General features: G+C 40.3%; 1 protein-coding gene across 2 annotated transcripts; it reads right to left on the bottom strand.

Moving 5' to 3' along the window:
- Nucleotides 1-1,453: 1,453 nt before the first annotated feature.
- Nucleotides 1,454-9,563, bottom strand: tbpl1 (TBP-like 1). 2 transcript variants are annotated; one of them, XM_050058205.1, is made up of 7 exons: nucleotides 9,443-9,563; nucleotides 7,749-7,993; nucleotides 7,523-7,605; nucleotides 6,994-7,057; nucleotides 4,859-4,962; nucleotides 4,281-4,375; nucleotides 1,454-3,932 (listed from the first exon to the last, which is right to left on the bottom strand). In XM_050058205.1, exons 2-7 carry the CDS (start codon nucleotides 7,881-7,883, stop codon nucleotides 3,850-3,852), a joined length of 564 nt encoding a protein of 187 aa, XP_049914162.1. In that variant the 5' UTR covers nucleotides 7,884-7,993; nucleotides 9,443-9,563; the 3' UTR covers nucleotides 1,454-3,849. The 2 variants fall into 2 exon arrangements, with proteins under 2 accessions (XP_049914162.1, XP_049914163.1); XM_050058206.1 differs by having other exon boundaries at nucleotides 7,749-7,963; nucleotides 9,443-9,554.
- Between the last annotated feature and the right edge of the window lie 1,949 nt (nucleotides 9,564-11,512).

The raw sequence follows: 11,512 nt of genomic DNA, 5'->3' as shown, positions 1-11,512 counted from the left end.
CAGCTCAAGTGGACATTTGTGCCAAATTTGATGAAATTCCCTCAAGGCATTCTTGAGATAACGCTTTCATGAGAATGGGACTTTCGGATGGATAAACCGAAAACACAATAATAGGTAGGAAACACAGGTAGGAGCACAGTTTAATCTATAAGATTAAAACGTTCAAAAATATTTTGTATGTATATATTTTAAAGAGAAATCTGAAATCATTGATCACATTTTTCAGTAACCAAATTGCATTTTAAATGCCACCAAATGCGTTGCATTTTGCACCCCACATTATTACAGCATGTCAAGAACTCACTGAATAAAAGTTAACAAAAACATGTATTGAAAACAATAATCTTAGGAGAGGAGTCTAGTGTTTTTTAGGCAGAGGACCCCTTCGCTCATTTAAAGTATAAAACTGAGATGCATATTAAACCGGGCAGTTGCAGGGTGTGCTTCAGGAGGCCATATCAGCCTCAAGCTGCAGTCTTAACCTGTATTTGCTTTTCAGGTAGATGAAGGAAATTAAGTTGCTGCTGATTCATATTCATGTATATTTTCAGACATATTTTAATTTTGAAAAGAAAAATAAGGTTCAATAAATCCTTAAAAAATGATGTGGCAGTCCCCCTGCAGTAACTCTGAAGATCCACTGGGAGTCCTGGATTCTCTGTTGCAGACCCAGGATTTAGGAAGATGCATCTCTAGGAAACATGCGTGAATATAACAACAGTATTTTCAATGGGTGAACGCAATTAAATACATAATAATTGTAATAGCAAGTTAAACCGACCAGTATTTTTGATGACAACTAGTGACGGTAGCTTCGTTTAATCGACTAATCCCTAGTGGATGACAAGAAGGCATAAAAACACTATGTGGACACTCAGCCTTGTGCTGCAAAACACTCTGTAACCCACACACTGACAGAAATATAAATGAAGTAGTGACAGTAGTCTTAGAGTAGGAAGAGCTGGTTTATATTTTATGGGAACAAGCAATCAGGAAAATGATGAATTAACACGCTCGGTTTATTTTTTACGCCTGGCTACTGAATCCTCAAGCAGACAAGCAGATAAATATTTAACAGAAATAAAGTAGGTAATATAACAACTAGTCCTGTCGTTGTGTCAGAAGAATTGTGAAAAATTGTTTTTTTGTTTTTTTTAAAAAAAAAAACTTGTGTCAGTGATACTAAAATTATATTTAGGTGATTAACCAGTGGGATGTTTTAATGCAAGAAAGAATGACTTATGTGAAACTGTTCACAATTAAAAATTGCACATTTTTAAATCTTTACGTTAGTTATTCCTTTTTTTCATGTTAGAAAATGTAGAAATGTACATGCAACGTCTGTCGTAACCATTGAAAGTGCTTCACACTAAATCAATCAGGACATGCATACACACCAAGAGGAAGTTGTGAACATGTGAGTAAAACAAACTGAACAATAGTCCCGTGGTGGCCTGTTTTACCATGAACCTTTATTTTTATACAAAATACAAAATTCTGAACAAGTGTCACAAATTTCAGTCGACACCGGTCAAAGGTCGAAACGTGTCAAACCAACATCTTCTCCATCAGATGCTAATATTATATACATACATCTATGTTGCCTGTCACTAGGGTTTCCATTTAAAACACGTAACCGTGGTTTTTTTGTTGTTTAAGCGAACGATATTCTGTGAAGGGTTTTGTTTTTCAGACAGTTCAGGCACTGGCTAATGCTGGCCTCTTTGAACACTGTGTTGCTTCAAAAACTCAAATGAATGTACTGCTAAATGTCTTGATGAGTTAACTGCAATACTACTTAATGATTTAAGTGAATGGCTGCTTTTGTAATTATGAGTTCTTTACTTAAAGGAGCAGTGTGTAGGATTTATAGGATTTAGTGGCATCTAGTGGTGAGGACTGCAGATTGCAGTTAGATAAAACTTCTCCCATGTGCCAAGCGATAGCTCCCGGTTAGAATTCCTTCAGTGTTCGTTGTTCAGGAGGTTTGTACCAGGAGCTGGATTATCCGCAGAGGTGTCTTCCTCTCCAAAATGAATGGACAAAATGTTTAAAACTGGTCAAAAATACTGAAAAAAGCAGTTTCACGTTAAAAATTGGCATTTTTTCCAATGCCACTAGGTTCGGGCAGACGAAAAATGCAAACGGCCCTAGAGCCAGTGTTTGGTTGTCCATTCTGCTCTACTGTAGAAACGTGGTGGTGCCATATGGCGGTCTTTATAGACAAGGACCTGCTCCATGTGTAGATATGAGCGGCTCAAGCTACGACTCTTATTAGGGTGATTAATCACTGAAGAAAACATACTTCTATTTCTGCCAACATATCCCCATAAATCCTAGACACTGGACCTTTAAACTTACAGTCCTCTTCGTAATTACTTTCTCCTACATTGTCCTGTCTCGACAGTGTTTGTAGCTTCATTCCCGCGCTACTCAAAAAGCTCATCAAATGCCTTGCCTTGTCTCAGCACCATGAAAGCCTGGGACTAAATAACCAGTAGCTGTGTTCATTTAAAGTGAGTGAGGGGTCTATGGCTCAACGTCGCAACACCCGAAGAAAAAAAAAAAACACACACCTGAACCCTTCAGAATTTTTCATCACATTCCAAAACATTAAGGATGTCCATTTTGTTCTGTACATTGTCCAGCCTTGGAAAAACAGTTCCATATTTGACTTGTGTTAGAAAATGACAAGACATTAAATCATACACGTGTGTGTGTGTGTGCATTCTGAGCCAATGCCACAGTTAAGGAACAAGAAATTTAAAGTGAAGTGACAACTAAACTTACGTAGCGAAATGTGAGAAACCATAGACTGTATATAAAGACGGACGCCCCCTCCATGTTAGCAGATGGGACATGGGCCAAACTAAAATATCAAAGTACACGTCAAATAAATTTTCTCCAAAGATGGTTTCTGTCATTTTAAGTGGCTCTTAACACGCTGATGTATGTTCAAGTGTTTTTCAATCATGATTTGATGCTTTAAAGGAGGGTCTGACATCATGATTGACAGCTGTGTGTACCAACTGGTGTGCTGGTGGTCAATGGCGCTGCTTGGTCGGACGGGTGAATGGCTGGGAACTCAATAATACGGACACTGTCTCCAGCACAAGATGGCAGCGGCCATGTAAGGAATATTCAGGGAGGAAGTGGAGATGTGTCGTCCATCTTTATAAACAGTCTATGTGAGAGACCAACAATTAAAGTCAGAGATTAATGCATATTGTGAGCAACATCTGCATAACAGTCCAGACTCTACAGTCTATGGTTTTACTGCTGTTTTTTGTTTTGTGGCCAACACAGTGGACACCTTGTATTTGCATTAAAACGTCTACAGTCGAGCCGTGGACGGAGATTCTTCTTGAGAAGGAAGCAAATGGGACAACTTCTTGTATATAGGGTTAAAGGTGAGGCCGTTTAGTGTTAGCATACCGACTCTCCGCGATGGGCTCGCAACTGTTAAGCATTAAAATGGTTAATGTTTGTTGAAAACTGGTCTTTCTGCTAATAAGGAGCGAGAGCAGATAACTTCCACCCTCCTCAGTGTCAGTCAGGTTAGGAGGAGTGGTTCCCGCTGAAGGATACAATGCCTGAAGACGTACTTGCTGTTAAAATCACAAGAGCCACACAATCCACGACAACACTTACGTTTTGTGAGAAGGAAGTTTTTAGACTCCAACTAGGGTCGTTGAGGATTTTTTTTTTTAAAAATCCAGGTGACATCAAGCCCGTTGACGTGTGTTAGAAGTTCGTCACTGTTGCCGCTCGGTGATAAAATCAAGCAATTAAATCCAGGGTTAAGGTGCTTCCTCACTTGTAACAAACAAATCCGACGTGCCTTCTCTTTCATTTGCAGAGGGGTTTCTGACACTCGAACAGTAGCGGGTAGACCTGCTCAACAGCCGTGGCCACATTCTGCACATTTGGTCCTGGATGACAGGATGGGGAAGAGCGGGGTGGGGTGAAAGCAAAGGAATAAGCTTTGACTGCAATAAAAAACCGCACTTCACCTCCACATGCAGACAAATTGAGAACCACAACAGGTGTTTGGGTCTAGTTTCGCCCCGGGCATGACATACAAAGAGGGCATATTTCACCCTGAGTAAAATTCCTTGAGGAATTAGGTTACTTACAAACAGCTTTTCTGGTTGTAACAGACTATAAAAGTGCATTACAACAATGTGACCCCAATCCCTTAAGCTGGTGTGCCCTCTAGCTGTATGTAAATAAGCGCGAGAAAGGTCCGTGTGTGTATATATGTGTGTTATGCAAAGTACCTGTAACTGTGATGCTGCCAGTGGAGAACACCTGGATAGTGGCCTTGATGTGTTTGATCCTGTATGTGGCAGCAGGATGGAGCTCTGGTTCATAACTGGCAAACAGAAACAAACACATGGTGAAGTGCTGATCACTGAAAGGTTTCAGCTCATATATCTGAAAACACACACAGCTCTGAGAGTGTTTTACATGACGCCATATGCTGTTGCATGAACAAGTGAATCACAGGCTGACTACACCAACATCTTCTGTCTGCTTGTGGTGCCAAATGCATACTGAAGCGCTGAGCAGGGCTTCCACCACTAGAGGTCATCCTGTCCTTGCAAATATCACATCACTATCAGTAAAACATTTTAAACAACAGGGCTATTTACGTCATAATACATGCTTTGAAATGTCTCAGGCAAAAGTGAATCAAGCTAAATGTCAATGACAGGTAATTCTGACGATGATTTTTCTTAATGAGGTCAGAATTTATGACTCAAAACTAATATATCAGAGATTCTGGGCTGACATCTGAGGGGGAAGGTTTTTACTAAGTGTGATGATGTTAGTTGTGATGCACAGATTGTATTACCTGGCAATGGGTCGGTTGTTCTTGGTGAAATCTATGAGGTGGATTGCGAACGGCATGGAGCAAACTGCCAGCACGTTCACAACTCTGAAGGCTGAAAACCTCACCTGCAGAACAACGCACAAACATGCACATGCACATATATTACTGTATCTATACTTTCCCATTAAAGGAGAATTCTTGTCTTTCAGTCTTTTATTATTTGGCCTTAGTGCTGCCAAGTTCTATAGCTAAGCCTCCTTTAAACTCTAGTTACTGCACAAATATAAGCAAGTACAAGCCACAGAAAGCAGCTATTTGGATACAGATCTATTACACCCGACTACTTGACTGGCAGACCACAGTATGTGCGCTTGCAACGCTGTGTGTCAGACAGAGTGGTCAGCAATACCGGGGCCCCACAGGGGACTGTCCTCTCTCCCTTCCTCTTCACCCTCTACACCACGGACTATTGCACTGAGACCTGCCATCTTCAGAAGTTTTCTGATGACTCTGCTATAGTTGGATGTATAACTTTGTCACATGGTGTGAGCAGAACCATCTGCAGCTCAACGTTGCAAAGACAAAGGAACTGGCTGTGGATCTGAGGAGGATCAAGACACCGGTGACCCCTGTTTCCATCCAGGGGGTCAGTGTGGACATTGTAGAGGACTATAAGTACCTGGGGGTACACATTGACAATAAACTGGACTGGGCTAAGAACACTAACGCTCTCTACAGGAAGGGCCAGAGCCGTCTCTATTTTCTGAGGCGACTGAGGTCCTTCAACATCTGCCGGACTATGCTCAGGATTTTCTATGAGTCTGTGGTGGCCAGTGCTATCCTCTATGCTGTTGTGTGCTGGGGCAGCAGGCTGAGGGTGGCGGACGCCAACAGACTCAACAAACTGATCCGCAAGGCCAGTGACGTTGTGGGAACGGAGTGTGACTCTCTGATGGTGGTGTCAGAGAGGAGGATGCTGTCTAAGCTACGAACTATCTTGGACAATGTCTCACACCCACTCCACCATGTGCTGGTCAGGCACAAGAGTACTTTCAGTGGGAGACTCATACCACCTAAATGTACCACTGAGCGCCACAGGAAATCATTCCTGCCTGTGGCCATCAGACTGAGTGGCCGTGAGACTTTTTCACACACTGCAATAATCCAATGTAACTTGTGCAATAACCCCATTTCACCCTGACTGTATATATTCTGTTTGTGTAAATAATCTTGTTCAGTTTACAATGTATATATAAATATATATATTAGTATTAGTATTTGTAAATACTATTGTTTAAATTTCTTATATTTTCACGTATCTTTCCTGTCTTGCAAGGAGCACCTGTAACATAAATAATTTCCCCTCGGGGATCAGTAAAGTATTTCTGATTCTGATTGTTAGGTTTACGAGTCATGAGAGTTGACCTGGCTAAACCAAATGAGAAGTCAAAAGAATCTAGGGCTGAGTAATATATCAATATTATGCCCGGATGTGAGACTAGATATCATCTTAATTTTTGGATGTTGTATGTAATATTGTGTGTGTTGTCTTTTCTTGTTATTCAAAGGGTAAATGGACCTGCACTTGTAGAGCACCTTTCTATTTTTCCGACGATTCAAAAGCGCTTTAACACTACGTCTCACACACATTCACACACTGGAAGATTTTTCTACAAATCAATATATATACTTATACAAAGGTAATCCCTTTCAATCATCACTTTTGAGCCACTAGAGGTGTGTGACTGTGTATGTATCTGCCCTCTGCCTGTATTTGATCATTTTCTTCTTATTTAGCTGTGGTCAGGACGTTTCTCAGCATAGAATGCATCTGAGGTCGGAACTTTATAAAAAGGTAAGGATCAGAAGCCAGATCATAAGCAGGACGCATCCAAGATGGAGCTATGAAAAAATGATGGTCACAACACCGGAAAACCACAGATATAGCGAGGTGAAGCACCAAGGGGACAAGGCTCGCTCCACAGCAAGACTGAATCTGGGGTTGGCTTTCAATTTAACAGTAGCCAGCAATTCCTGCAAATTCTACCTTTACCTACACAATCTGAAATGCAATACCAACAACAGATATTAATTTTACATCTGCATTGATATTCTTTTTTTTTTTTTTTTTAACTTTATGTTCCAGTTATACTCACCTTGAAGCCCAGTTTCTGCAGAAGGCGTGCTAACCTGCGAGCACCCAGCTTTGCGTCATCCTCACTGAACAGAAGAGGGGAGCAAAAAGTGAGAGCCAGCAGAACAGTGGTAAACATACTGTGTGTACTTTGGCATGCAAAAGAGATGTAATAATGTAATACACAAACAGTAGCTGGCACCCTTAAGAGTAACTGTATGTTCAGGGCACCAAGAACTAAAGTCATCCCTGTGCTGGTTTGTGGTGGCTCATTTGCTCACTAGTTCTATTGTCAGCGTTGTATCTGTGACAGGTGAGACAAATGGTAATGCCTCTACTTTATTGGCAGCTGATGGGGATCTTGCTCAAAAATTCACTTGTAGCCAACATTACAGCAGCATCAATAGGGAGGCAAGACATCAGCAGCAAGCATTTCTCTCAACAGAGAAAATGCATGGCCCTTTGGAAACCGGCAACTCCATCTGTTAGTCCTCAGTGAGTTACTGGTTAATGTGAGTGTGTGTGACATGTTTCATGTGCAACATGTCTACCTTGTTGCTCCAGTGCAGATGATTTTCCCCGAAGACCAGATTGAGGCTGTTATCTTGGGCTTACGAAGCTTCATCAGGACTTTCTAAAAACAACAACGAAAAAGGGGTCAAACTTTGAATGCTCCCAGCATGGCCCACATCACAAAGCCTTAATATCACATCAAAGATGCACATAATCAAAATATAGGTGAGCTGGGTTTTTTTTATCTCTATATGATGTCCTTACCCCTACTTCCGGCTTATAGATGACATTAGTCCCCTCTAAGGCGATGGTGCGCAGGTTGAGGTGGCACCTGGTCCTGAAGGTTGCCACCACATTGGTGACAATGATATCAAGTGCCTCATCATTGCTGGAATCCATGAGGAAGTGTGCGGTGCAGCGGGAGGACCACAGGGGGGTTTCTCCTCACACATTCATAATCGACGCCACCATCACCACCACTTCATGGACGGACAGGAAGACAAGACGAGCTGGAGGTAAACAACGCCCAGGAATTATTTGTATTTTGACTTTTGAAACTATGCCGTGTGACATTGCAGCATCATACGGCAACTTGAGTGCAAAGAGCGAAAAGCAAGCTCTCCAAGATTGTCAACATTGCAGGGATGGTTACTGGCAAATCACAGAAACAACTCAGCAATATATCTGACAGTGCTGTACGCAGGAAGGCCAAACATATTATTGCAGATGCCTCACATCCATTACATTCAGAGTTTGAGCTGCTCCCATCTAGGCATTGATTTAGGGTGCCAGAACAAATATGAGAAGTCATTTATTCCCTGTGCCATACACGCAATGAACACAGACTGTATGACTGTACCAGGAAAGGCTATTATTTACATAAGGTGTGCTATCTTTAACTATACATAAACTATTGGTCCTACCTGCCTATTTACACCATTGTATCATATATATTGTTAAAATGTACGTTTTTAATGGTGTATTGTGTTGTGTGTCTGTCTGTACCTTTGATATTTTGAGAGAAGCTTAAGACAAATTTCCACTGAGGTGAACAATAAAGTTAACAATCTATCTATCTTTGCAAAATACCTTCTTCAATGTTTTTTAGCTTGCACATACTGTCAAATAAGCTAGCACACAGAGACAGTCCTTTCGTGCAAATGCTGTTACATGTGATAAAAGGTGTGCCAGTTCAACTGTTTCTGCAGCTATGTGGTTCCTTCTACATGAGAGTGCATAACAAAACAGGAAGCACACAGGCATCTGCAAGACATTAGAGTGATCTAAACATTTAGAAAAATTGACCTTTTAAATACACGTCTGTGCTATTGTGGCTATGAGTTAACGTTAGCCTGCCTGCTAGTGACAACAGCCTGATACGTTAGCTTCGCTCTGTTGCTACTAAAATAGCATGCAAGATAAAGAAAATGATTTAATGGATGCTAAACGCGACCACCTAAATGTGTTTAAACGTAAGGAAGAGCTCGCCGTAGTTCAGTCTAAAATGTAAAGTTTGTTAGCGTTACAGCTGATCCATCCCTCATCCTAGTGTTGTGTTGCATAGTAACGCAACTGATAAGCTTGTTTAGGGAACTGTTGCTAAGCTAGCTAATCTCGCCGGTAGCCTAACAAACGGGCTGTCAACTATCATCCGCAAACTAATTCAGCATGACTGCATTAACTGACGTGTTATTAGGGCTAGAATTACACTGATATAAACGACTAAAAATAAAGAGAAACAACAGCTCGCTGCTGCCCGGCTACTGTTGTGAATAAAGCTAACCGTTAGCTAGCAACAAAGAAAGTGCACAGGCAGTAATGAATGAAAAGTTGTTAGCTAAGCTAGCTAGCAGGCTAGCTGTCTAACTGAGGACGATGTGGTCCCACTGTTTCCAGTTAGGTTTGCGTGTTAATGCAGATGTGTGTATCTGAGATGTGTGCTTTAATTCTTTAGCTACCTCTTCAGCTAGCTCACAGCTGTGACCCCCGAGACATAAACAGTCCAGTGACGGTGTTTTTTGTGGACAGACTCCTTCCTCTGCGTACTACTGACCGACTAGCGAAGCGACTTCCTGTTTCAGCTTTCAAAATAAAACCAGGTGACCTAGTGAACTTCAAAATAGCTTCAACTTCCGGTTACAACTTTCAAAACACAACGATAAAAACATTTATTATTATCAGATTTCGAGAAGAAGGTGTTATAAACATTATTCTTAAAACGGGGGAGATAATAATAATAATAATATTTATTGTCTCTCATCATTTTTAATAATTCTTAAATTGTATTAATTATAGTCTGTTTTATTTTTATTTTTTTTATCCTGCTCTGTAGCACTTTAAGATTGCTAAAATGTAAAGTGCAATACAAATAAAATTTATTATTATTATTATTATTATTATTAATAATAATAATAATAATCCCTAAAACAAATAAAAATACACTTAAAATCCTAACTAAAAGCTTGAGGTAAAAGATACCTTTTTAGTTTGCTTAAAAAAACACTTACATCAGACCATAGTTCAGGTGGAAGAGAATTCCAGAGAGTAGGACCATAATGACTAAAAGCACCATGAGCTGATTGAGACTTGATTTTAGGTACAATGAGTAGACCTTTATTTGATGATCTAAGGGATTTCTCTGGTGGTGTGCAGGCTACTCTGTGAAGATCAGGAGATTTTTTTTTTCTTTGATATAGTTTATTAATTCTTAATTAATTCTATTAATTCTAATAAGTGGAGAGAGAGATGTCTCTATGTTTATGTATATGTCACTAGTTGCGTATATGTTAATATAGTTTCCTATGTGTTACACATTTTTCTATGTGGTTATGTTCATGTGCATACTTTGTATTGGTCTATTTTAGCACACTTTTTAAAAAATATATTTCAAAAGTTTTGTGACAGTGTTTTGCAGTATATGTATTTTTCCTCACCTTTTACATTCTTATACATTCTGCTAATGTTCATTATTGTTTTACAGCCCTTTCCAAGATGCTTTTTGATATCTAGCTATAATAGACTTCGACTTGACTTGACATGTCTCCAGCTGACATGTAGTTAACTGCATTAAAGCCTGTGAAACTGCTTTTATAACACGGTTAAAGGGCTCCCAGTAGCTCAGTGGGTCAAGCAGGCATCCAACGTGCAAAAGCAATGTCCTTGCTGCAGTGGCTCTTGGTTCGATTCAAGCCTGCGGCCCTTTGCTGTATGTCATACCCCCTCTTCTCCCTTCACACTTACTACTGTCCTATCAAATAAAGGCAAAAAGCCCCAAAAGTAATCTTAAAATAAATAACTAGTTAAAATGAATTGCAAAGAAAAATCCTAATTAACCCTAAACTGTTCATGTGATAAAACAGACCCTTCACTGAGATCAAGAACATAATTACTGTAATATTTCTGGCTGCCTGCACAGATGGCCTTGAACAGCAACCAGTGAGTTAAAGTTGGTAACTTGCGCCACCGTGTGGACACTGACAGCTGTCTTGGTGGGAAAGAAATATATTCTTTGACATAATTTGAAACAAGAAAAGCTCAGGTTTCTACACCATGTCCTGCAGCATGAGCTAATAATTTTAACATCTTATAAATGATGTTTGAGCCATTAATAGTATAATTTGCATGTCCACGTAAGAGTTAAAATGCTTATTGACTGCAGCCAAATTCTGTGTCCACAGATCTGCCTTTGTGATCATCAGCGTCTGCCAATATTACACTTAACAGTCTTATGTTAACACACTTCCCAGCTAACAATGTGTTACTTTCTTTCAGTGTTTATGGAGTATTGACATTTAAGCTGCGTGGATTAGAACATCTCCGAGGAAAATGAGCACATCTGGTCAGTAAATGCTCCTCTGGGAATTCTGGACAGGCTACAAAAGAGGAGAAGGAGTAAAGTTTGGAGGCGGTTGGGAATGTTTGTGTTATCAATGAGAGAGTTCACAGCCGCTCCTGTGGCTCATGAATGAATTCGGTGAATGGATGCTGTCCTGAGGTGTCTGCGCACTGTCACATCCTGCTGTGATGGT

Source organism: Epinephelus moara, chromosome 12, assembly GCF_006386435.1.
Source record: "Epinephelus moara isolate mb chromosome 12, YSFRI_EMoa_1.0, whole genome shotgun sequence".
Lineage (NCBI taxonomy): Eukaryota > Metazoa > Chordata > Actinopteri > Perciformes > Serranidae > Epinephelus > Epinephelus moara.
The sequence above is the reverse complement of the archived record's forward strand: the minus strand, read 5'-3'. Positions and strand labels throughout refer to the sequence as shown.